Source organism: Amblyomma mixtum, chromosome 6 (genome assembly GCF_055824585.1).
Source record: "Amblyomma mixtum isolate Tamu chromosome 6, ASM5582458v1, whole genome shotgun sequence".
Classification (NCBI taxonomy): Eukaryota; Metazoa; Arthropoda; class Arachnida; order Ixodida; family Ixodidae; genus Amblyomma; species Amblyomma mixtum.
The window spans coordinates 137,032,079-137,059,324 of NC_143017.1; the positions used below are offsets into that span (position 1 = coordinate 137,032,079).

At 47.6% G+C, this 27,246-nt stretch overlaps 1 protein-coding gene across 1 annotated transcript; it reads right to left on the minus strand.

Annotated features, from left to right (window-relative positions):
• LOC149340512 (endoplasmic reticulum aminopeptidase 2-like) lies at nt 1–26,182 on the minus strand. Its single transcript, XM_089551141.1, has 22 exons — nt 25,358–26,182; nt 23,991–24,226; nt 22,159–22,314; nt 21,650–21,652; nt 21,096–21,201; nt 20,006–20,126; nt 18,014–18,159; nt 16,721–16,834; nt 16,486–16,629; nt 16,342–16,407; nt 16,186–16,251; nt 15,582–15,715; nt 14,670–14,770; nt 13,833–13,963; nt 13,037–13,092; nt 11,156–11,303; nt 9,328–9,404; nt 8,177–8,290; nt 5,683–5,850; nt 4,217–4,351; nt 2,683–2,755; nt 1–1,617 (listed from the first exon to the last, which is right to left on the minus strand). The coding sequence occupies exons 1-22, from the start codon at nt 26,180–26,182 to the stop codon at nt 1–3; spliced, it is 4,737 nt and encodes a 1,578-aa protein (XP_089407267.1).
• Nucleotides 26,183–27,246: the final 1,064 nt, after the last annotated feature.

Here is a 27,246-nt window from a genome sequence, read left to right on the forward strand (position 1 = left end):
TTACCTCAACGTCATGTCTTTGCCCTGTCCACTGCCTTCGTTGACTGCATATTCACTGTCACCGCTTTCCTCGTAATCATCCGCGAAGGAATAGTCGTTGCTGGCATCCTCGCTGTCTACACCGTCGCGATGCTGTCTGGGTCCGCTGCTGCTGTCCCTCGGTGCGATGCCAGCACCGTCGGTTGCCATTACCGCCTTAAATGACATGCTAGTTCCCTCGGCAGCATGAGTGCCTTCGGCAGTGTACGTCGCGCTACTAGTGTATGCGGCGCTAGCGTTTGACGTGTCGGTGGCTTTGGATGCCAGCGCGGCCTTTGGGGCGCTGATACCTTCTGCAGCGCCAATGGCCACGACGATCTTTGTCAAGCTTGAAGCTGCAGTGGCTTTCGCGGCCTTCTTTGTGATCACGGGCTCGTCTTCGGTAGTACTGGCAGCCACTGCAACATAACCAGCCTTGCTTGCGTCTGCAGTCCTCTTAATATCTGTTCCGGCCCGCTGATGTGACTCATGGCGACTTCCTTCTGGGCTTACATCATTTACATCGGCAACGGTGCTGCCTTCTACTGGGATTACGTTTTCGGTGTCTGAATGGCCAGTGGTCGAAGCATAATTTGTTTGAGCAGCAGCCCGAACATCGATGGCCGTACCTTCCCCTCCAGCGTGTTCTGTAGTGTTAAAAAAACCACCGCGTATGTTCCTGCTGGCGTCGTTTGCCAGGACATGTCCTGCAAGCGTTGAACCACTGCCTTCTACGAGGTACACTGTGGTGTTGTACTGAACGACTGCACTTCGTGTCTTTTCTGGAGTTGAAGACATGTTTACAGAGGGACCAGCATTTGACATAAGTGATATGCTGTCCTCGTCAACATAGGTATTGCTGTTTTCTTTGGCGCCACCGGCTTTTTCTCTGATGTCCGTTCTGTCCTGGCTGCCTTGAAGTATGTCCGGAGGACTTTGTGGGGAATCACTGCCTGGTCCGTCGTCTTTAGCGCGAATTTCTTTGGGAGTATCACTTTCTCTGGACTCTGAACTTGCAATGACAGTTACGTTCGTGGCCACACCATTGCCTCTGCTAGCGAGAGAGGCATATCTGCTGTCATTCTGGCTTCTACTCTCCCCTGTTCTGCCAGCTACCTCCAAGTCCACACTTGCCATAAAAGTGGACACGTTCAAGTCTGCTTTTGTTCCTGCAGTTTCTTTGTAGTGCTGGGCATTTTCGCGGCTGTCGGGGCGGTTCACTGCAGCGTCGCTGGTACGTGAGAGTAGATTATCTTCGACTTTTCCAATCCCAGATGTTGTGGTGGAGCGGATGCTCCGGTCATTGAGCCGGCCACTGTAAATCCCGATTTCGCCGTAGTCTTCGGATCCGTGAATCTCGAGGCTGTCGGACTCCTCCTCGTCCCTGGTTCCGTTTCCTATGCCGCTGAGCGTTCCGTTGCCGTGCATGACCTGGTCATCCAGGATGAACTCAGCGACGTCACGCTTGAGCCAACGGGTCACCTCGTTGAGGTGAGCATCAATCCAGCGCATGTTCTTCTTGGCTGCCTCTTCGATGCTGTCGAACACTGATGAGTACCGCAACAGCGACCAGCGGTGTCGTCTCAGCAGTATGTTCACCTGGGATTGGAATGCAATGAAGTCAGGCGACTGCGAACGCTGAATCTCCGTGACGTCATCATCATTTTAAATGGGGCTGCGTGAATGCATTGGTCAACAACAAATAAGAAATGCTCCGAACAAAGCGGGTTCCGAAAATGTGCGACTAGACGATATGGGGACTCGCCCTGTTCTGTCCCCTTCCGTATGCTTCCCGTTAAATAGCAGTTGCCTTAGTCCTAGTTACCTTAAATAACAGAGGAGGGCGCCTGCGTCCCAGCGACACAATCAATACGGACGAAGTGATTGCTGCGCGCGCGGGGGAGACAGCTCTCTCTCTCTCCGGCTCGGGAATTCGACGCGTGCTGAGGTGGCGCTCCGCTCTCCGCCAGCGGAGCGAGGCCTTGTGAGAACGTTTTTCCCCCGAGCTTGTCCCGTGCGGCCTCGGAGCTTCTCCCCTGCCTTAGCGTGGGCGAACATTCTCTCGTAACTTTGCTGGTTAGTCGGACGACCTTGGTTTCGTACTGTATTTTGTTGAAAGCTAGCGTTATTGTTGTTGCAGCAATAAATGCAAATTTTATGTCAGCAAGTGTTGCTGCTTTGTTTCGCTCTGAGCAAGGCCCGCAGTGGTCGGCGTGCGCTTGCTAGCGCACGCGATCACCCGGGTGGGGCCCGGCGGTTTGAACGGTCAGCCGCGGTTAGGCGGAGAAAACGTATTTGTCCCCAAATTTCAACCGCGTAACACAAAGAAAAACTAAGCTGGTTTAGCCAGGCATCGAGAAGATTAGCAGTGATGCCACGACTTCCTTCCCTTCGGCCGGACTTACACGATTTGATTGTCAGAGATTTAGGTACAGCATGAGATATCATTGATGCTTTGAGGCACACATCTGCCAGTGCATGACCCCCGCCTAAATAGCGTCTTAAACAAGCGAACTAAAGTGGATCGCAAAGAGCTTTTTCAGCGGCGAATGTAAATCACACGGAGTTCGCATAAACACCAACGAAGACCATATGCAGTTTACTGCTTTTAGTCTCCCTGTGGTTGGATGTGATAGCAGATTGATCAAGAATGATGTTACGTACATCTGAAAGCTCGTCATCGCTGGAGATGTACTTGAATACACAAGTCAGAATGTCTTGAAAACGGTGTGGGAACCTGTAGATAAGGCGAGAAGCAAGGGAACAGCTTTGTGTGAGAATAAATGAAGTACAACTTGCGCTAGAAGAAAAAAATAATTCATGGCAGTCGCACTGAAACTGGTGAAATGTGTTCACGGCGTTTTTCTTGCATAGTTAACTGAAACCTCATGGGAGCCGCGTGCGGCGGCACTACAGTGCGGCCTCAAGTGGTAGATTCAGGAAGCTTACTATTCCAGAATCCCATTAGTATAGCAATAGCTGGAGCTCGCCGATAGGTTTCAGAATGATCATTGAAACGCATCGCCGCACTAGTCTAATACACCGCAAGAACCAGGGAGAACCAACAAAATGTGCCCATTTAAAAAAGAGCATGCAAGATAAAGGAAAGAAGCTTGTATAAAAAGCCCGCTAAATATGGAGTCCACATTCCCTCTTGTTGCACAGCGAAAATATCTCACTGATTAGAGCGCACGCTCTTGAGTGGCAGCCAGTGCTGGCAGAATCTAGTGGTGCGCGCAGAAGCACGTGATGAAGGCGGTCTAAAGGCACAGTTAGCAGAAAAAGAATTCGCAGTGACACCTAACTCAATTATGAATTGGCAGCGTGAAAGCATTAGCAGCGGTTAATGAATTTACCGGAAGTGAAGTCACTTGCGGTCAAGTGACGTCACTTTCCGTCAGCTAATGGGGATACTGCGGTCTGGTGACGTCACTTCCCCAACCAGTGGGAATGCTCCAAACTGGTGACGTCACTTACCCTCCAGCCAATGGGCGAATTTTATGACCGAAGAGGCATTTCGGCTCCGTGGGGCTTTTAATGATATCGCATTAAAACAAGTTTGTTCTGCATTTCGTATCGACGCCTGAACAAGATGTAGCGTGAGATTCCGAACATCGCGCCTGCCCTTCATTCTGATCAGACTGCGCGTAACATGGGGTTCGTGCGCCTCAACGTCGCAGTATAGTAAGAGGGTTGCGGAAAGCGCCCAGAGTAGGCGATTGCTTGTATAACTTTCGTCTTATTCTTTGTGGTAGCTTTAGTGTTTAGGTTGTAAAAAGCAGCCTGGGACGGAGCTCCTCATTACAGTGCAATTACAGTTTATAAGCCAGTTCGAACAGGCGGAAGAAGCCTCTCGCAATTCCTTGATTCTCTCGCATTAAGTAGCAATTCGTTTCGTCGATGAACATAAAAAAGATGGTTTTGAGGAAAGGAAAGACGCCGTAACTGTCTCACATGCCATCATGCTGCTGTAAATTAACATCCAAAGCTACTCAGGGTTCCTCATGAGGCTCTTGAACGCTCGAAACACTGCTGAGGACGTGTAGAAGCAACTAAAATCCTACGCTCACTTGCACGCAGCTCACAAATCAACTACAGCGCACAAGATTAAATACTTCGTAAATGTTCAATGTAGTAGGATGTTTTTAACTGCATGCATCGGACTTCTGCATACACACATTTCGGATCGTATACTTACGTCATCTTGAGTTGCTGCCAGTTGGTGAGAACGTATTCCGCCGCCCTTACTCTCCACAATTTGCCGTGTCTGGCTGCCTCAGCGAATATGAGCGGCACCATGTTGAAGCGAGGTGCAGAAAACTCTTCAAAGTATCTGCAATATGGGATCGGAAAAAAGAAGAAGGCCGCGTTAATTCAAAAACTCTCCCAACCGTTTCATGTCAAGCTGCAGTAAAAGGTACTCTCGTAAGCTATTTAATTCACAGCTAGGTCAATCTTCACAGAATTTTTGCCTGCGCAGCATCGCGCAAAGAAATAGCACGGGACGATGTCTCGAAGAAGCTGTCAAGAAATTTTGAACCCCTAAAAATCAACAACAAAAATCAACTTTAGAAGGAAAGTAGTGTCGATTTGAAGTCGTGCGTGATAGCAGTTGCTTTTACTATTAACTACATGTCATGTGCTATCAAGCCATGTGCAATAAGTTTCACCGTTTAGAGTGACGACGACTACGCCATTCTGAACCGGAGGCTCAGTTCTAGTAGCCGCAATATTATTCCCCAAAACCACATTCTTGGCTATCTGGGCGAGATAGTCCAATCGTCTGTTGCGGTTTTATGGGTTTATGGGCGTTTAACGTCCCAAAGCAACCCATACTATGAGGTAAACCGTAGTGAAGGGCTCCGGAAATTTCGACCACCTGGGATTCTTTAAGGTGTACTGACATCGCGCAGCATACGGGCTTCTAGAATTTCGCCTTCATCGAAATGCGGCAATCGCCCGTTACAACTGCCAGGGAGAGAAGTATAATTTCAGGCCCACATTTAGAAGTTTTATGCGCACACTAGAGGTCTACGCATTCTTTTTAAAACAAAATGGCGTCCCCTGACGAAACAATGGCTGTCACCGCCATAAACGGAAATGCTGGCGTGGAAGCACCTTATTACTATAGCGTCCATATGTCTACATTCGAGCGCGACCTGCTGCCGCACTCACATGCACACCCTCTCAACATTCTCACTAACAGTAGCGGCATCCATTTTGGTAACGTCTCCTGATAGCCAGCCGTAACTCTGCGGCTCAAATACAGATAATCCGGTAGCATAATGGCAGCTACGAACAGATTTCTGAAACATTTTAAATATGAGGGTGATCATAAGTAGAAGACTATGCCCCTTTAGACTGATTTTAAAACTCGTTGAAGCAATGAGACATTGATTTTGCTCCTATTTCGATGCAACCACCCTCGGCAGTACCATGATGACGTCGCAGAGAGCACAAACTTCTCTACGCGGTTTACCCTCTTGCCTTCTAGATACACTCTAAGTAGCAATACGCCTATATGGGAGTGAAAAGGTAGTTAACTGTCCTCTAAATGAAGTGCGCTAGAGGACAATTAACTCCCTTCTGCTTAGAGTGTGCGTTCTCACGAGTATTCGGTGCCCGGCCGGCCCGCCAAGTGCGGCCGTTCGCGGACGCCCTCACCTCATGAGTGCCTCGTGGCTCTTGGTGCAGCCCAGAGAGAGGATGATGTTCCTACGCTCGGCGCTGTCGCTGACCCGTGACAGTCGCAAGCGGAGCGTCTCCCACTCGCCCTCGCCGCCGTCCTCGACGACGCTGCAGAACACGGTGAACTGGTGCTCCACCAGCATCCTGGAAAGGTGACGCGTCCAGCCGAAGCAGCCATGGTTTATTAAGCTCAAAGTGCTCAAAGTAGAGGAAGCAGGCAGCGTTAAAGAAAGGACAGTCAGCAGCTTCTGAGACCAACCGTCCGCTCCGTCGTGAACGAACAGCTCGCTGGGTGCAACAATAGGCTTAACAGGCATGATGAACTCATTATAGGGATACGGTTTGTTTTAAGGCGGTAACTGACTTTTCGTTAAAATTTCTGAAACCAACAAGCTAGTTGTTGAGCGTACAGGTGGGTTAGAGCAAAACAGAACTGCGCGAAGACGACGGGATAAAAGAAGGCACGAATACACACACACACACAAAGAGCAGAACACACACACTGCGCTTTGTGTGTGTGTTTTCGTGCCTTCTTTTGTCCCGTCGTCTTCGCGCAGTTCTGTTTTGCTCTAACCATGAACCGACTAGCCCAACATCATGTCTTACTTCAGTACAGGTGGAGCTGTTGAAGTAAATGCACCGGACGACTTCAAAGCTCCAGAGAGAGAATGATGAAATGGTTATCTTGCCCTCCACATGCTTGAAGCGCTGGATATTGCACGAGCCATGTTTCAAATACCTTCAAACCTGTTGGTTTGGGAGTTTAGAATTCTAGAGGGGCGGCACATGGGAAATATATCCAGATGGGTCAAAATAACGAAACCTAATGGTCGCAAAAATTCATAAAAACTAAACGAGCTCGCAGGCACATACACGCCGAAATGTGATGAACATAAGGCTGAATAATCGTTCCTCTTGAGAAAACAGTGACTTTTCCTCGTACGAAGGGGGGTGTCGCTAACGCAACATTTCATGCCCGCCCTGGTTAAGGTTTTTGCCGCATTTACGCACGCGTTTCCCTTCGGCTTGCTTGTCAAATGCTTGTTTATGTGCCTTCAAGAAACTCAAACGCAGCTATACCACTAACCCTTCGCCCCTCATGATATGTTCAGCGTTTCTATTTCTCTACGCCCAGATTTGTTAAAGTATTCAAGTTTTTAACGCGAACGTATACAGACCAAGACCGCAAACCATCTTCGAAGATTAAAGAACGATTTTTCTCAATTTCCTTTTTGAATCAGGGTAAACACATTAACTAGGTCGTTTCCCGGAAGCTTTTCAAGTAGTGTTCACAGGTACAGGAAGTCTCAGGAAGGCTGAAGGTTAGCTCAGTAGCGAAGCTCTGAAGCTATGTCGTACCTTTCGAGAACGGACCGCGTTACACATGTAGTCGGGTGAAAAATCACGAGTTTCATTCGTTTCGTATTTTATTCCATCATCTTCCGGTCACTGACTACGCCATCATTCAGCAATAAAGGGACACTAACGACAACTCTATCCATCTTTCAATCTCGGTAAAAATCGATTCTGTGGCTTGGCTAAGTTGTCGTTTGTCTGGCGGTAAAATAAGCACTAATTGCCGAGAAAATTTGATATAAATCCCCCCCCCCCACGCGCGCGCACGCACGCACGCACGCACGCACGCACGCACGCACACACACACACACACACACACACACACACACACACACACACACACACACACACACACACACACACACACACACACACACACACACACACACACACACACACACACACACACACACACACACACACACACACACACACACACACACACACACACACACACACACACACACACACACACACACACACACACACACACACACACACACACACACACACACACACACACACACACACACACACACACACACACACACACACACACACACACACTCTCTCTCTCTCTCTCTCTCTCTCTCTCTCTCTCTCGATTCGAATTCTTGACGTTTACATTGAAAATACCTTCGTGATCACCGTTCGGAAGAGAATGGAGGTGTTGCCTAGCCTCAGGGATTCGCCTACAAAAATCTGTCTCGACACACTGCAGTTTCTTTGCGAAAACAGTCGTGCGTGGCGACACCTCCACTTAATTTTTTTAACTTATATAAACTCGGCTGTCAGTGAAAGTAGCGTCTCTTTCAATAGAACGCGATATTCTTTCGATACGGGTCAACATAAATCCTTCAGAGCGCTTTCAGTCGCCGTGGATTCATCTTATACTTGATGCAGCGAGCGCCAAGCAGGTTTGTATTACGAATGCTTGCAAAATGTCTTTCAGTAAATGCGCACTTTGTCGACATATTTGTGACCCCTAGAAATGACCAAGAAGTAGCACACAGGGAAGAGATATTACAACTCGACATAAAAAAAAGGTACAACAGAGAAAAGTGTTAGAAAAATGTAACCAAAAGTGCAACACGTGCCAACCAAAGTATCTTACGGCTTTGCAGCCGGCTGCGGTGACTTGTAGTTCTCGAAGGCATGTCTTGCTTCAATCATGCACGGTGCGTAGCTGTACTTGCAGGCCCATGCGTAGTGTATCGCCCTCAGTTTCCTGCGAGATAGTTGCTTTTGTTCTCGTTGCTCTTTGGCGGGGGTTGGGCGACAACGGGAACTCAGTGGCTAAGGCGTCCTATAACTGAGCACGAGTTTGAGTTCAAATTCCGTTGACAGAGGCCGCATTTCGATGCAGGCACAATGCCTTCATGTATTAATAAACCACACTTGGCCACAAATGCCGTCATTTCCGGACTATAATCCGCACCTGGTGCTTCGTCCACAGTACTCAATTCACCTTGATTTTTTTTTACTGGACTGTCTGCACCTGATACATAGTCCACAGGGACCATATGTACATTTCGTGAACAGTTCGGGGGCCGAAACGTAAGTGTTCTTTTCCGAAATCCTTGGTGATTTTGCGTCTTTCATTTTCCCATCACTAGTCTTAGAACCCGTTATAAAGAACACTAGCCAGGCTGTCGGAGTCAAAATGGCGTATCATTTTTATACGACGAAAGTTCGTCTTTGCTGCCTTGTCTCTGATTTTCGTCCTCGGCAGCATACATCTCTAGAACTGAATTCCATCTTCCTGGCGGCAAGGATAAACACACAGCAGGCCATGTGTTGGCGGATTTTCATACCAGCAAGGCTACACGCATGCCTTGTAAAGCATGCGAATGCTTGTTTATAAGGCATGCTTTGATTTTAGAGTGAATTGTAGGCAGAAGGCGGGCCATATTCTGCGGAACAGAAAACGCTGCTAGTAGTGGCAGTAACCATGCGTAGGAATAGTATACTGCGCTTTGGAAAGAATCGTAACCAAAGCGCAAATATCACCGTAAACACCTCGTGTTAGGGAGAATCACGTTGGCCATGGCACGCTATAATTAATAGGCGATTTGAAAACATAAGTGCTCTATAGTCCGCTAAGCGTAAAATTTCAATATTTAAACATGCGTAGTTCGCGAACTGTATAAAAGAAATTACAGTAATCCACAAGACAGTGTGGCGGCGCTGAGTGTTCAACTGCAGCTATCGCACAAAAATATTCCTTAACTAAGACTGCACTTCACACTCTCGTGACGATCGCACCTTTTGTCTTTGTGCTCTTCGCTGTTGGACCACTTGAAACTGTGGATGTGATGGATCAGTAAACGAATGATGAATAGCTGAAAAAACAAACATACTCGTGAGTGCAAGACGATAATTCATTCTTACCGAGAAAAAAAAACCATCTAAATTATTCTTAGCGAGAAAAAAAAACATCTAAGTTAATAAAATTTAGTATTTCTTCATATGCTACTCCATCTACAGAAACACTAAATAGTTACCCTGTAAGAAAAAGACACCGCATTGATAAGTCACTGTGTTGAACGTGAAAAGCAACTCTTCAAGTCGCACTCATAAGCAGAGAACATCACACCGCCGAGGAACGCCTATGTCAAGGATCAAGTCAGATGTGAAACCCAAAAGACCAGCCTTTCATAACTGGACACCAGCTCAGCACGTCACTTCTCTGCCACCGAGAGAACAACTTAAAGTTCGACGTCATTCTCCTTTTAACATTCTTCTGTGCACTTCATTTAAATGCAACACACAAAAAAAGTGCTTCTACATTCTCAGCAATCTCAGAGACAGCACTCGTAATCTGTTGATGTTAGCGCTCCTGCGTAAGGCACGTTCGTATTTCGTGGTTGTATCGTTTTCTAGGGCAGTTTCGATCGCTGGATGGTTTGATGACTCGTTTGCAATACGTTGTCAAAAGATAGAAGGCTCCTCCTCATGACTCACCAGATCAAGAAATGATCGCTGGATACTCGTTCATGACAACTCGTTTGTGATAGCAAATGCTCTCTCGATGGCCCGTTGACGTGATGACTTGTTTGCGGTAGCAAAGGAGCCATCAAGAAAAGGTCAGCATTTTTTGATCACTTATCATACACTCATCAAACGATCGGATCTGTTCTAGGGACAAAGTAAAACCGGTCCATCTTCACTACTAGACGAGTTTTGCGTGTTGGTGCCTTTACGAGTGGTGCATTTTGAGTCGTTTGTTTTCGCGAACGAGCCTTCAAGAATGTGCGTTGACGCCCTATCCACACGTGTCAGACGCAAGCAGTGGCATTTGTTCACAGCCGGGCCGCCGCGGTGGCTCAGTGGTTATGGTGCTCGGCTGCTGACCCGAAAGACGCGAGTTCGATCCCGGCCGCAGCGGTTGAATTTCGTTGGAGGCGAAATTCTGTAGGCCCGTGTACTGTGCGATGTCAGTGCACGTTGAAGAACCCCAGGGGGTCGAAATTTCCGGAGCCCTTCACTACGGCGTCTCTCATAGCCCGAGTCGCTTTGGGACGTTGAACCCCATAAACCAAACCAAACCATTTGTTCACAGCCGAGAGTGGCCGTCATTATTGCTTCTCCAAAGTTATCTCATGGGTTTTGCAGGCTCAAGTTAGTCGCCAAGTTATCTTTACAGGCCCACTAAGTTTTCCCCCACTTACCAGGCCAAGGCGCTCAGAGGCTCATCACACACTCAAAGTGGCGGCTTCGAGAATAAATTTGGCGTGCACAAATTATGAACAGCCTCGTTGCCATTACAAGCCGGGAAAGAACAGAAATTAAACAAAAAAAAAAAGGTGCGAAGAGCGCATGGCCACCACGACAGCACTAACGCAGCTATAAACAGAGCTTGGAGCTCCTTGACATCAGCGCAATCTATTCTCTTTCAGCGTTCTAGGCGAAACTCTCTTGCTCCTTTCCTTGTACTGTAAAACGATCTCAGTGCGTCTCTTTCTGTGTTCAACGCAAACCTTTCCTTGCACACACTCTTCACGATAGCACCGAACTTTCATAATTGCACTTGTCTCTCGCGCACGGCCGCTTTCTATCTGCAGAGTGCAGGAAGTCGCGTAGCAGTGCTCACCTTCCACTTTTCGAGCACAGTGCCCGTGCCGAGCATGGCCTCGAGGTACTCCCACCGCCTGAGCACCGTCGTCCACGGGAGGACCTCCTTCTCCCGGCGCAAGTACTCGGAGGCATGGAGTGCCGTGCCGTACGGAACCAGGTTTATGCTTGGAGATGGCACACAAGAGAGTAAGTTGAGAGGCACGTAAACGCCACGTACCACACAACGTGGTGAGAGTAGAGTTAGCGCTACCCGCGAGCGCTGGAAGGATCAAGGGCCTCTACTTGGTTAGTCGTTGCGCTGCGGAGCAGCAAAGAAGAACAGAATGTGAGATATGTAAAGTCTACTTGAAGCGCACAGCTCTCCAATTTTTAGCAGCGTCGACCAGACGGTGGTTCAGCGTCTCATGCTAAAGTCCCTCAAATTTTTTTGAGAGGCTTTATCTTATGCAGGACCGCAGCGGAGAAACGGACGAGAGTATGCATAGTGTGCGCATGCGCACAAAGCGCTTGCCAGTGGCAGCGTCGTCTGCTCTGGTCTGCTCGGCTGTTCTGCTCTAGTTCTGCTGATGTGACACAACCCCACTGCTTGTCTGCTCGCGTCCGTTTATTTACTGCGGCGAGACGCTGGACCACCGTCTCGCCGACGCTGTCGTTATTTAAATATCGGAGAGCTGTACAAGTCTGCAAGAACAGTAAAACTTCACGCTAGACCACCGTCTCGCCGACGCTGTCGTTATTTAAATATCGGAGAGCTGTACAAGTCTGCAAGAACAGTAAAACTTCACGGTCTAATTGGTTCGTTGTAGGAAGGAAATCGCTTTGACCAATGCAGGATACGCTTGAAGTAGTCGACACCTGCCCTTTTCTTATGTGCCTGCCTCTTATTTTTTTCACGCACGATATTGCGTGGCAGGTACGGGTTGTATAAATGAACAAAAGTACAGATCCTGCAGCGGAAATGTGCACCACAGCGTGCACGAAAAAGAACTCCGTTTGCAAAACAAAAATAAAAGCTTGCCAAAAGCTGCTTGAAAGAGAATGCCTGTTCGTGCTAAGTAAGGCGCGATGCATAAGAGGGGGGTACACTGTCTGGAAAAAACTAGGCCGCAGCTATAAGCCACCATTTAGAAAAGCGTTGTCAGCGACATATTGGGAACGAATGTTGTAATCAAGCGTTCTACAAGACAGCAATAATAAAAGAAAATAAGAATAGCTTATACAGTTATTTTCTCTAAGACACATATGAGTAGAACATGAAGGACTATGGCACTAAGCAAAGTGTTGCACGGAAAGCTGACCCTAAACATCCAATACGACAGCCTTGCGCGTACTGATGGGAAAACATCGTCACGGTCATTTTCGTGATGTTTCTTCCGGACCTAAGTGCATTTGTCATACACTTCGCTCTGAAACCCCCTTAATAAGAGCCGTAGATAAGATAGGAACAAAACTTTTCTCGAAGAATAAAGTCAGTCAGAAGCTTCTTCGTGTAGAGGGAGCTTCAGGCTCAGAAAAACGTCACATATGGAATGAGGCTGACGTTAGGCCTAAGCTAATACAGTTTTTGCAATGATGGCTTCAAGACATGGATGCTTTCAGATTCTTTTTTCTCTTACTGAGTGCCTCCTGCATCAGGGAGTGAATCCGAAGATTGATAAGTTCCATTGAAAGCGGATGTGCGTCAGAACGCAGAAGGAGAATGCGACTGCTGCACATGTAGAGAACACGCGTTCTAACTGGTCATCCTATGCAGAGGCAAACCATGAAAACTCAAGCTGCGGGTTAAATTAGCATGAGCTGGCCAGGGTAAAGTATGGAAACACTTTTCCGTGTGCTGCCTCGACCACACTATATGACGCGCAAGAAAAGCGAGAACGAGCTCGTTCGTGAGTCTTACTCAGCTAACTCGAACACGTCATCGATTATCCGGGCCCTGTTGAGCACGTCGATGTTCTGCACAGAAAAGACACAGATTGGCTGGGTTTCTTGCAATTAGAGATGCTCTTGAACGTTCGGTACATCATGAGTTCAACAAATTTTCATCCATCTTGTTATCATAAATGAAAACTCTTTTAGGCTCGGTCAGTGACTGCGCCTTCGCCTTCTTTAAATTGGTATTGGTTTCCAAAGCGGGTGAAAAGCTAACCAGACATATTACTAAACAGTCCGTTCTCGCGCTACACAAAGAGGCGTGAAAATGTAGAGCTTGTGGTAAGTTTACTGGGTGTCTCATGTTAAATATCTAACATAATTAAGACGCTGTCTTCAAATACAAGCACTTAATCAATAGAAAAGCTTGAAGATAAGCTCGCATTATGTACTATTTATCCTTTGACGGCTTTTTCGGTCGAGTATTGTAGAACACGATTTTTGCGTGAGAATGCAGAATACACCCAGTTGTGATACAGAAAGTCAAAGAAGCCCGTGGGACCCTGGTTTTCAAATTTCTCGCAGAAAGAGTGCGGGAACTTAGCGTTTTACGGATCTTAGAGCGTGCGGAGGATTTGCCTACGTGACCAGATCCTATCGTGATAACGACAGACACACAGAGTATCCCGTGGGTGACACAAGGGGGCTAGACTGCTCTCATCAACCGTAGTATGCCTCAGGTTCGCTCAACGCGATTACGAGTAGAGTTCTGGCTATCGATCCCTCCAGGCTTTCCAAGTGCGCCTCGATACAAGGCTTAATACCGTGTGGTATGTGTTGAGCTCCATGGTGACGAGGTTCCAGTTCCGAGGGTCGTAGTTGACTCGGTAGTAGCCGGTGCCGCGCAGATTCGCTATCAGCCAGTCGTCATCCTTGGGCGCACTAGGAAGCTTGGCTGCGAGCAATATCAATTGTTAGTATAACTTTTGACGTAGTTTAAGTACTTACAGGGCAGCATGTATTAGACGGCAGTCTGTATTTATTATTGAGAAGGTCAAATAGCGGTAAATAACTAATTTTTCACAAATTCGACTGTAAGAACGCCACAACTGCCCCTTCCATATTTAATGATCGTTTGAGATGTGTGCATACTGAGCAATTAACCCTTACAGACTAAATTACACGCGGACCGCAGCGGCAGCCTAGTGGTTGAGCATCCGACTCCCACTCGGGAGTTGCGGGGTTCGATTCCCAGGGCTGCCTGGTACGCACCGGTGATACAATGGGTACCTGGTCTGGTGATCGGCTGAATTAGGGTGAAATGTCTGGGAAATGGGTCTTTGACCCCACCTTGAGCAAAGGAATATACTTTGTGTCATGGCGCTCTTTGGCTGCTGATTCCCTTGCGCTGTAAAAGTTCACTATTATCATCATCTAAATTACAAGTGTTTCTGATGCACGCTTTTGTGTCATGCCAATATGGTTGAAGCTCGTCTAGCCATCGAAATCACATACAGCCGAAACTTTCCTGTTAAGACATGCCATTAAGTCTGAGAGAAAAATATTCCTTATAGTTTATATATAGAATGTGCAACAATGCATCGCCAGAAGAGGGATCGAAGAGTATAGTTTCAGTTTTATGTACTTCCACTCAGCCATACCTTCTCTGGTGTGCAGCCAAAAGACGCTGGCGATGTTGTCGAAGTCCATTTTTGTTCCGTCCGTGTAGGTTATCGGAATGCTCCACAACGTGTTAGACGAGCTGCCGTAAGTAACGTGTAAGGAAAAAAAAAAAGAACACATGGCCAGTATAGTAAATGGGAGCATAACTGCGCACACAAGTCAGACAAACGAAGCATGTAAAGTTTCTCACTAATCACACCCTCTATCACCGATTTCATACAAAATAAAATGCATCGGCTCGAAAACGAATGCCCTATTACAGGCATATTAAAGTAGTGAAGCCTGCTAGAAGATTTATTGTGTCTGCGTTAGTCTTGTCAAGTAATAACGGTAGAGGCATGAAACGCTAACGTACTGCAGGAGTTCATTGAGCGTACTGGCCCTGAACTTTTAACAAACATGATACGAACAGTGACTGAACGCAGTGAGGGGCAAGGGAATGACCTCTGACTCTTGAGCTTATGAAACAAAGAAAATCTAGTTTTTTTGTCCATCTGTTCCTGTTCGGAACTTTGCTGCACGTATTAGATTAGAAAACAAAAACAAAACAATTTTGAGATCAGAGCGGCGACCCGCATTTAAGCAATGTGAAAGGAAAACGTCCATATAATATATCGACGTCTGTGGCTGTTCTGATGCCCATGTACTATATCGACGTCCATGGCCATTTTGACGTCTAAGTGTAACTTTTCGCGTTTTATTAATGAAACAATTACACCTCATCAACCAAATTTTTCCCATGGCAACATTCTATCACACGCTATTTATCTTTAATATCCAACATTCATCTTCAAAGAACTACGTAATTGTGCGGACAAAATAATCGCCCTGCCGTGCTCTCGCATTAATATTTAAGAGGGAAGGAAGTGAAGGTGGTGTTCGCGGCGCACTTGTCTCCGTATCTCTCCTGGCGTACGATTGCGGACTTCTGGCCGTAGATGCGGCTGATCGTCACCAGGGGAAAACCGGCGCTGTGCGTCCACGCGTGAGCAACGCCGGCTCCCGGAAAGCTCTCGTTGTTGCCCTGCGGGGATAGACACGAGCGGCGGCGAGCGTTAACGGACTGCAATGAACCTGAGTGGAGTACTCTTGAAAAATCGAACGCCAACTGTAGCCCCAAGGTTCGAACGGGAACACGGAAGTTCAATTTCCCAAGCCTCACAGGTAATCGGCCCAGTATTGGGAACGTATTGACGAACACCGGTCCAACAAAGGACCAGGGTGAAACCATCCACTTGAAATACTGGGCTGACTACCTATGCTGCTTGGTTTTGATCTCCGCTTGTCCGGTGGTAAGTGCGTTCTGTAATCCGATAAAATCTGTTTGACTCATGCCGCAGTGAAATAGCATATAGTTCTTCCAAAATTGTACTATTATCATGGCAGTGCTAGGTTGCTTGAAGATCACATAATTATTTACACTCCAGATCTACACACAGCAGCAGTCCGTCTTTTTTTTTGCAAGAGCATCAGGGACGGTTTGCATCTACTTACATTAGCCAGTTCCGTCCAAAGGTCGTCCTCAGTTATAGTTTGATGCTTTCTTTTTACTAGCAGCTCCTGCAGTAAGCAAGAATAGACGATGCGGGGAAGACTTAAAGCTAAAAGCTTTCTTTTAGATTGCGGTTAAAAAAAGACATCCCAAATCACCTGCAGAGCGTTTCTTATGCCATCAGGGCCGACAGCAGCATCGAACATGTGAAGCAAAAGTTCCCCCTGAAAAGAAGCGAAATAAGGTAACACAAAACACAAAAGTGCCGAGACGGCTGTTCGTCCGCAATCAAATGTGTATACTTTTTTCGGCCGTCTAGTTGTCTTCCGGGGACCAAGTCTGTTGTCGACGTCTAAGAAGGGGTCCCCTTTTGCGAGAGCCGGCAGTTCTTCAGACGCCTCCAGACCGAGAGCGTGTTGCATTTTCACTTCCAGTTTGTCGTCGTCCTGCAAGCCACGTTTCCGGAAAATGAAGGGCACACTATCTAAAGCTGGAAAATCAAATAGCTTTCAGCCCAACGTTTCCCTTAAGCCGCACCTCTGATGACTTCGTTTTTTCGATCCTCGCCAGGGCGTAGATTATGTACTCCGTGAGGGCCTTGTCCAACCACAAGTCCTTCCAGGAGTGGAAGCTGATGATGCCGCCAATCCACTGCGCATTTTCATGAAAACGACAGAGGAGGGTGAAGTGGTAATCAAGAAATGAAAGGCGCAGCTTTCTCTGAGTGTGCACTTGGACTGCACTGCGAAAGAAGCGATGAAGGGGCGAAAGAAGGCAATGAATGTATTTAAGTTTGTCGAGCGGCTATGGTAATTGCTTATCTCAAACATGCTGTTGTAAAGTATACACGGCACGAAGAGAAACGTAAAGCATGGTATCACTTGTAAATAGATAAGACTAATTACTTCGAAAAAAAAAATAAGCTTGTCCTCGTGACTAGTGCAGCCAGGTTGATGCTACTCGACTATGTTGTACAGGGTATTGAGTACCTACATTTTTACTTGCCACAGCGAGCTACTACGTGCCTACGTTGTAGCAGTGCGTGTTTCGTCTGTGCCAAACACTCTAAACACGAATTATTCATTATATTATACAGAAATAAAAAGGGGGCAAGCTGTCCTCTATGCACTCCCTTTTAAGGGCAGGGTATGTTGTCCATGCACTGGAGTAGATACCTACAATACACATATGGAATTCTTACGGATGGCGACAGAAACAAATTCCCTCTTCAAAACATGACAAGTTTAACAGAAATATTTTAACCGAGCTTTCGATCGCTAAACTTTGCTAAGTTCAAGACATTCGGTGTCGTGCTCCCATTCATTAAGTTCCTAAGCTTTGCAATGGGAATAGGCTTCCGTTGTCAAGAGTGAGGAATCCGTACATGCAGAGATCAAAATCTACTCCGGGACTTGGGCAGCATACCAAGCCTCTGAAAAAGAGTGCGCTAGAGGACATCTTGCTCCATTTTCACTCCCATATAGGCTTATTCGTGCTTAGAGTGAAAGTCAGTAAGCAACAGGGTTTGTTTCGTAGCCGTACAGCGGAGCACAAATGACAACTCAAGCTCTAGATCTGTGTAAGGCAAGGAGAGCCCGTGTCCTCCCCTTTCCAGACCATTTGATCTTTATCGGTGCCATAAGGACTTCACTATGCGGCTGAGAAGCGAACTCCGTTGCCTGCTTACTTTAAGCGAAGACTACACCGCCTTTTACGCCGTGTAGTGTATGAAAAACTTTTGCCGCCAGCCAATCACGACAACACATGACGAAAAGACAAATTGCGGTCATGACTGGAAAAAAATTGTGTGCTCGAAACACTGCCACTTACTTGCTTCAGGACGTATTTGTAGACGTTCGACACAATCTGTTTTCTTGACTCCAGGGACAACTTGTGAAACGCCACAGATGTGCTCGGTAGAAAGACCATGCCTGCGCTTTCGCAAGGATCTCCTCCAGCCGGTGATATTATGACATCTGTAAAAGTTGTTTAGCGACTCTTACTTAAAGGAAGGCTCCTACAGAGACTAAGTTATCCACGTAAGAACAATGAGCATTAACTATTCCGTTCATTTATTTGTGCACACTGTTCCTTGTTTTGTACCACGTCGCGTTATTTTTATTATAAATGAATGAGAACGCTTTAACACGAAGTCGTTTTATAAAGGAGCTACCGCTCTTCTTCCTGGCCCCAAGAGCTGATGAACAACGCAAGCTGAGTGACCGCGCTAGGCTGGAGGGGAAAGCAGCGGGCTCTTGGACCGTGAAGCACTCCCGGGAAGGCTTTTAACAGCGATACTGTTTAAGCCGGAGGTTATCCCGTTAGTCGTGCGCAGCGGTAGCTGTGTTCGCAGTAATGAGGTCACCCATGCACACCTGACGCAACCTGTCGGAGCGGACGACAACTATTGTACTAGTTCTCGTCCGCTCTGACAGGGGGCATCAGGCGTGCATGGGTGGTACTGAAATAAACACTTGTGCGTAGTGATGACATAGTGTTCGCTGATCTTGGGGGAGGGGGGGGATTACTATAGACGACAAAAGATAGAAATGACGAGTATAATCACGCTTAACTTTGCCGAACCAAACTCAAACAGCATCGATGTGTCATCAGTCTTACACGAGAGTGCTATCTGCCCAGCAAATTTTTTTATCTTTGTTATTAAGGTTTATCTTTCTCCTCCTCCTCAATTAAACATGCGAGAATGCGCTTGCTCTCTAGCCAAAATCACGCACTGACGTTACGAATGACGCGTTCGCTTTCTCTGCAACACGCCGCGGTGGCTCAGTGGCTTTGACGTTCGGCTGCTGAGCCTAAGGTCGCGCGATAGAATTCAGGCTGCGATGGCCGTATTTCTATGAAGGCGAAATGCAACAACACCTGTGTGCTATGCATATGATTTTGACGCACGCTGAAGAAGCCCGGGTAGTACAAATTAACCAGGAGCCCTCTTAAGCGGCGTTCCTCATAGCCCATGTGGCACTTCGGGACGTTAAACACGACAATTTGAAAGTATAATTTTTCACTTTCTTCATCCCTCGGTTTAACATTATGGCGTGTCACGGGTTTGTACGCACTCCTTCTTTCATCGTCCTTCAGCTAGAAACGCTTACAGGCGAGCCTCAAGTCATGAGCAAAGCGCATGACAACTTTGTTACGCACGCGATTGCAACGGCCAGTCGTCGCTGCGTTCGAAATGCAAATAAACTTGGTGTCCAAAGCGCGAGACAAGGCAAGGGATGAATGAGCTAATAATGTCTTTCAGTTTTGACCAGCTCGGACGGACCGGGCAATTACTACTTTGAAATCGAGGTTCTTTTCTCTGTTCTAGTTTGTTCTTGTCTGCTGTCGACGAAATTAATGCAGAGGATCATTTTGCTTGCATATTTCAGGACACCGTCAAGTTTTTTCGGTTTGTTTGTGGCGGAGCAGTCTGGCTAAGAAGGTGCGAGACTCGACTAGCTGGTGCAGCATTGATTGAAAACAGCGTGCAGCCTTTTTTGCCTTCATTGTTCTAGTTTTTGTTTTCGCTTAATGGGCCTTAACTGGTTCGAAGAAATGGAAGACATACAGCCCTACCCTCTGTAATCGACAGATACTACGAAGTCTATTTAAACTCATGTTTTGTATAAGAACTATCCGTGGAAGTGAACGCATTTGAAAATGAGCAGTATGTCAGAGCAGCACATTTCTGATAACAAAAAAAAAAATGGGGGGGGGGGGGGGGGCACTGTCGAAAGCGAGCCGAGAAAAGTTGTTGCACTCAACATGCCATAGTTAGCGCATTAAGCTGACGCATGATTGCTGGCGCAGACTCCGTACCGAGCTTAGGAAGCGGGTAGCGAGTCCGGAAGTACTTTTCGTAAAGTTCAACGGCTTTGACGACGCTCTCCAGGACGAACTCGGCTCGATGGCTGGAAGAGGGTTCGGCCCATACTTTCACCTGGAAGAGAGACTTGTCTTTGCTTGTTTCTGCAAGCCAGACTACCATAACGAATGCGCGTTACTCATTTAAGACGCAGGGAAAATATTGATAATGAACTGAAAAGCAACTGATTTAAACATACCTGCTCCATGCCCTGCATCAAGTACCTCCATACCTGCTTCAAGGACCTGCTCCTAGCGATTTTTCTCCTTTCTCTCATTAATTTGTGATGGTGATGATAGTGATTTTTTTATGGTGCAAGTCCATCTGAGGCCAAAGAGCGCCATGACATCAGGTATTTTCGTCTTCTCAAGGTGGGGTTAGAGACCCATGTCCCAAGCATTTCACCCTGAAGAAACCGAGCACCAGGCCAGGGGAAAGCTTGTACCCATTGTAACACCGGTGGGTACCCGGCGGCACTGGGAATCGAACCCCGCACCTCCCGTATGCGAGGCGGATGCTCTACCACTAGGCCACCGCTGCGGTCTCTCATTAATTTGTGTCTGGCTGCTTAGCTTCCTTATTCCTGTTTTCAGCCCCTTCTGTTTTGGGTTGTATACTTGTTAAGTTTTCTTTGATGAATCCTTCCTTATGTAATGCCCGCAAGGACCATTAGTGTATTGAAATAAATAAATAAATAAATAAATAAATAAATAAATAAATAAATAAATAAATAAATAAATAAATAAATAAATAAATAAATAAATAAATAAATAAATAAATAAATAGTTCGGGATCACGTGCTGCTGGAGAGCCAGAGCATGGTTTAGCCCCCGAAAATGGGAAGAGATTTTTTCCGCCCTGGCTTTCGGCAGCAAACAAAGGCTATACGTGCACTGAATACCCAAGTTCTCGTTAAGATAGTCACCCACTGCTGGCCAGAAAAAAAAATGCACAAACAAAGGAATATAAAAATACTGTAGGCCTGCGGGCTTTTTGCGCGATCTATAGTTAGTTCAGATCGCCCCGCAGCATCGACTTCCTTACGATTCCGTGTCCAATGTGAGCGAAGTCGGTGACGGCGAATCCTAGCAGATACGTCGGAATCGGCGGGGTCCGAACAAAGACATCGTTCACATAGTCGCCGTGGTTGCTGTCAGGAAGACAACAGTCACCAATGAGAAGTTGAAGTAGCAAGCAAACAGTTACTATCATCAACAGTGAGTCATATGAAAAGTCGGTGCGATCACAAGTGCGCTGTTTACTGCACATAGCATCGCCGATAAAAGATAAAGCTTTTAGAAGCAAAAATGAATTCCTCCGCAGTCTGGAGGTTAAAAGGCGCTGACGCCCTAATCCCGCTGGGCTTTTTATTCCCCACAGCGGTTTGCTTATTGCGGGGGTGAGCTAGTGGTATGAGCATGCGCCTCGTATGAGGGAGGTGCCAGGTTCGATCACACAAACCCCCGGATACCTATACCGGTCTTTCATAGCCGCAAGGTCTTTTGCCTAGCCTGGAGCTCTACTTATTCGGACTGAAATGCTTGGACAAATGAGTACTCTGGCTCGCCCTCGTGCAGAACAAATACGCTGGCCACGACGCACTGCGGCCTAGCTGCCCTCTCGCCATTAAAAGAAAAAAAATCTCTATCATCATCACAATTTCATTTACTGTTTATTTACTAAACATTTTTGAGCGTATTATAAACTATGGGTGTGTATATGTGCACCGAAAGAAAAATTTACTGTGTATTTGTCGCGTTTTCGCGCAAGAACACGACGCTGGGACTCACGGGCTTCCGCTTGAATGCAAGCTTCGTTTAACCAGTTTCCAACTAGGGAGATTTTGGACTACCACTTCATGGATAAAATTGCCGACTTTAATTTACTTAGTGTTCTGTATTGATGGAATATGCCGCAGCGAGAGGCATAGGTGCTCCCTTTGGCAGCAGGCAATGCCACTCTCACGCGCAAGCATGACTTCTGTGTCTCGGCATTGCTCGGAACAAAGGAATAAAAAAAGTTTTCTGGCAAAGTTCCCTGCAATGGGCGGCCGCAGTTCACGCTCCACAGGTCTAGTGCTCATGGAGAAGCAATCTGCACAACGTACCTCATCTCTATCTTGAGTATGGGCATGCTGGAGAGAGAGCCGAAGTCCTTGCGTCTCAAGATCTCCATGTCGAAGGTCGCCCGGTACGAGGGGTCGTCGTAGCAGGGAAACACGCGGCGAGCGTTCCTTGGCTTCATGTAGCTGAATGCCATCCACCTGGACACAGGCGTTTAGGGTGACGGTTTGGAAACAAACAATTCTTAAGCCTTTACTTCTACACGATGGCCTCCCGGAGGAACTTCCCTCCGTTCCACAAGGACGTTATTTACAGTTTAGAGACCGAATGTACTCTTAAGGATACCTAACCACACGCTGCGTCTCCCTGTCACTGTCGGCCTGCGTTGTATCTGAGTTGAGGTAAGTGCCACGGACTACCGCAGGTTCTGTTAAAAAAAAAAATGGACCAAGACCTTCATCGACATACACAGATCGAACATTCTGCGAGAGCCAATAAGTTTCGTCTGTACAGCCGTTGTCAAAAGTATACAGCCCAAAATGTCTGCTTCTGAACCCTGCAGTGCTGCGCCTCTTGCATACTCAGGGACCCCAATCTCAAGAAGGCGGGAGCAACGTTAAGTCCTCAACCCTCCCAAGCTTAGGACTGTAAAGTGTACTTAAGAGCCCCGCTGCACATCTGGAAGCAAACCCCATGGGCTGCATATTTTTGACAAAGACTGTACCTCTTCAACACGTTCAAAGAAGCCTTGATCCATACAGTGCCAGGAATGAAAGTGAACCAACCTCAGCCAATTGGAGTAGCATATACTTGGCAGGGACGCGCAGGAGACAGGATGGATTAACAGCATTACATTCCTAACAGCTCATGATTTTCTATCACACTCATAACTGCACTCTGGTAACACACAAAAGTCATCATTTCTTTGTTGTGCTCGATTAGCCTTCACCTTCTTTTCACAACAAAACCTCTTATAGCTTTGGTTTTACCATATAGCCTTGCATTCTACCGTGGAATATACAGCGTCAGGCTAGGACCTTAATTATGTAGCGAATTAATTTAATTTCGACGCTTTTGCGACGTATATGGCGAGCCTAGCACGTGACCGAGGCGTGGACCGCCGACGGGATACAACGGGGAAAATGTAATCTCGTCCTTCAGACAGTGACTTCTAGAAACAAAAGGCTTGCGCATTCCTCCTGCGACGTCACTGCACTTTGACTGCTTGACCATACCGTGCCATGAATTGAGACCACAAGTCTAAAAAAAAAGTGACAGCTGTTGAGATGCGCTGACGTCACAAGAGGAGTGCAGAATACTTCTGCTTGCACAAGGTACTGGCCCGGTCGTCAGAGTGCGCGATAGTACGTGAAGTCATGCTCGCCCGTGTTCTTGTCAACTCTTTGATAGCACAATGATATAACAAAAAGTAAGTTGTGGCGTTTACGAATAAAACGCAGAGCCCCGGGACTGCTCCATGAGCTGCACTGAGACAGTGGCCCATGTATTTTATTCCAGCATTAATCTCGGAATCTCAAGGGCAAGGAATATTGCTGGGAACTGTTGTTTGGTTTACAGGGCTTAACGTCCCAAAGCGGTTCAGCTTATGAGGGGCGCCGTAGTGGAGGGCTACGGGTAATTTTGACCACCTGGGGTTCTTTAGCATGCACTGACATCGCATTGTACACGGGTCACTAGCATTTTGCCTCCATCGAAATGCGACGACCGCCGCGGTCGGGACCGAACCCGCGTCTGTCGGGTCAGCGGCTGAGCACAATAATCACTGAGTCGCCGCGACGACTGAGACCTGTTAATTAAATTACGAAATTATAAATTGGTTCTCCGTTGTGCTAAGACAGAAACGAAGCGAGCTCACCGTTGCAAGCCGCTTCGCAGAGTGTATGGGGTCTTGTAGAGCCCCTTCGGCAAGCTGTTCACTGTTCCTACGTAGCTGATGGAAATGTCGTAAGTCATCTGTGCGTGCAGCGAACTTGACAGGTAAAGAGTCACCTGCTCCACAGTACTGTTCATCTCCACGCTGCGGACAGGCACCTCGTGCAAGGCGCTCTTGTTGGCCGCCTTAGCGTTGAAGGTCACCTTGGCATTGTTCACCTGCAAGGAAGTGCGCAGGTCAGCAAGAGTCATCAGCCTGCGTCCGGCGTTATTATCAAAAGTCGCAAAATAGCAAACGACCACAGCGCCACCAACGGCAGTGTGGGCGTACTTCACCCAGGGAATAAATACTTCATTGATTGATTGATTGATTAATTTTCAATTCCACCAGAAGCTGCTGCAAGGCAACGAAAGCAGCGGCTTGTTCCGATAGAGAATGAGTAGATTCTGCCACCATTACGGGTTTAGCATGCGCATAGCGGTCAAAGAAGGTTCTGCGCATGCGTTGAGGAATCAAAGCCCTGAGGGGCGGCCGTATCAGAACTTAATATCGGTTGTACTGAAGCCGGCCGCCTAATGACGCATCACCAATTGGCGCAGGGTTTAGTAGAATGAAGCTGTGGTCGTTTTGTGCCTTTTGCTTTTTCACCGGAAGAATCGAAGATATATATGCTTGCGCTTCTCCAACCTTGTGTTTGGCGCATCATAGCCTCAGTTGCTTTTGCGCCATTAAAATCAATATAACTAACTAACTAGCTTGCGCTTCGATGAACCACACTTAGTCTTACTGGCTTACGGACATACTGGTCGATTAATTGCTTAAACAACAGCTACGAGCGCAGATTAGTGGTGGACTGTGTACGGTGATGTGCGTTGTACCTTTAGTCCAACTTATTTTATTTCGCGGGCAAGAGTCTCCAAGGGGCTCGTAAGCCTAGCTTTCTGGTGGCTAGAGAATGAGATAACTTGTATTGGGTTAGCAGGGCCTGCTACAGTATTGCTATTATATGAATTTGATAATATAAGTGATCCTTTCCGACCGGACTGTGATTAAATTTTTGGTCAGCTTTCCTTAAGTCAACCTGTCTCTTCTCCCTTTGAAGAGCTTGTCCTCTCCTCCACTGCCTGCTGCATTTGCTCACAATCCGGTGGGCAGGTTGTGATGGCGCCACAAGGTCACGTGTCCTAGGTGGCCGGCTGCTCCGGCCATTACCGCTGCGAGGCTTCAAACGTTCGTCAACGCCGCCAACGCCGCACTATTTTTTCTGATATTGTGGTACTAACACTCTCGCGTTAAAACGGTAATTGCTTCGTTATGAGGGTTCACATAGAGAAAAGCGCTGCACTAACCTGAATCCCGGCGGAGTGCAGCACGATTTCGCGGGTGCTCTCGACGCATTTGACGGTGATCTTCACCATCCCGGTGAAGACGAAGTGCGAGCCGTCGTTGTGCGGGTGCAGCAGGACGCTATAGTGGCGTGGAACCAGCTGCGTCGGCAGCGGCAGCGACGCCAAGCTTCCCTCGCCTTCGCCATCGTTTACGGGCGTCGGAGACGCCGTGCTCCTCCGCGTTGTCGTTGTGGTCGTGGTCGACGTAGACGTCTCCACTCGCTCAGAAAGCGGCTCGGACGTTGCGTCCCTTTCGGTCGTCGTCGTCGGTGTCCTGTGGCGGCGTCGAGGACGGCTGGTGGCCCTGCGGCGCACGAATAGCTTCTTCTGCGGCGCATGACCCGGCGAGTGTTGCTGCCCGTGCCGGGCACGGTGGTCGGCCTGGTGCTGGTGACGTCTTGTAGACGCAGTCCTCCGATGACCGCGAGGCGGTGCGGGGGCGGCTGTGGGTGGAGGTGGTTGCGGTGGCCGTGGTCGGGCCCGGGTGCGCACTGTCAAAGCCTCGACGACCGAGGTCGCCATGGCGGTGGTCTCGTCGTCGCCGATGGGCGGCTCGTAGGCGCCGCGCGCCGAGGCGTGCACGTAGGCGAAGACACCGGCGACGGCGACGATGGCGGCGACGAACCCGACGAGCGCGATGGTGACGTTACGGTTCCCGACGCAGGGGTTGTTGCGAAAGGCGCAGCAGCGGCTCCTGTCGTCCCAGGTCGGCGTGTCGACGGTGTAGCTGCTGCGGGGACGGTCCCTCAGCAGCAGCATCTTGTCCAGCGACCGGGACGGGTGCATTTTTGGTGCTTTTTTTATTACGTGAGAGGCGTGACGCCTGCGGAAGGAAAAAAAAAGACTGACTCTGAGAAGCCTCCTTGTCTTCATAAATCGAGCAGTCTTTTTTTTTATGCGCGAACTACATGATGTGTCTTGATGAAATGAAGCTCCAGAAGGGAATGGAGGGCTCAAAATATCGAGCAAATTCACCGAGGGATCCCCGTAACGTTCGAATACGGCGCTACAAACCACGAGAAATACCATTCAAAAGGAGATGCATGCGGTATTAGCGACGAGTTCGTGAAACACAGGCCTTGGTCATTCATCTTAGCCGCATAGAGGGAAGCAAGACCAGTGCGCCTTTTAATACAGAGTTTAAGGCTTCATAAGATTTCCTCTCTCTCCCTCAGTACAATACTCTAATAAACTAATCGGCTAATCAATCGACTAATTAATAAGTAAGCAAAGTGTGATAAGAAAGAGTGAACACATGCTACTACGCGTGTGTGCGGAGCAGAATATGGCAACGTTTCGTGGGTAACGACCTAGCTCGGATACATTAACCGCAGCCTCAGCTTAGGCTCATCGCCATGCAGTCGTCTTTTACGACTGCGCTTACGATGCAAAACGAATCGGCGCAATTGCTGTCGCACTGTCGGGAGCCTTTCTGTAACTTTGTTTCTGATGACACAGAGAGGCTGCAGACAAAATGCGTGGCGACATGCGCGTCATTCAGGGCATCTACTTTGCTTGTTTTCTTCAGCAAAATAAGGCGGTCGTCAGCTGGTGCATGCTCAGAAAGTCAATTATCTCCAGCTTTCAATTTTTTAAAAAGTTTTTTTAAGAACGCCGGGTCAATATTCAAGCAGAATCTTGGTATCTCATCAACGGATTGCAATACTTAATTTTTCTTATATTTTTGCGATGAAACTTAATAAACGCCAATAGTCGGTGTGAGAACATTTATTAGGGCTACATAGCGGACATCAACGAATAAAAACCGCTCAAGAATGGTGTTTCTGGTTTTGTTTTTCTTTAGGTCAGAATTTTTTCATAGAAAACCACAGCATTTTGAACATCTGTGC

Excerpts from the sequence above, each read along its gene's own strand:
- LOC149340512 (XM_089551141.1), bottom strand. The coding sequence starts at position 26,182 with ATGCACCCGTCCCGGTCGCTGGACAAGATGCTGCTGCTGAGGGACCGT. Across the intron at positions 9,405-11,155 it reads CTGTGCTCGAAAAGTGGAAG|CTATTCATCATTCGTTTACT; the intron begins GTGAGCACTGCT and ends TTGTTTTTTCAG. Across the intron at positions 8,291-9,327 it reads GAAGAGCACAAAGACAAAAG|GAAACTGAGGGCGATACACT; the intron begins GTGCGATCGTCA and ends ACTATCTCGCAG.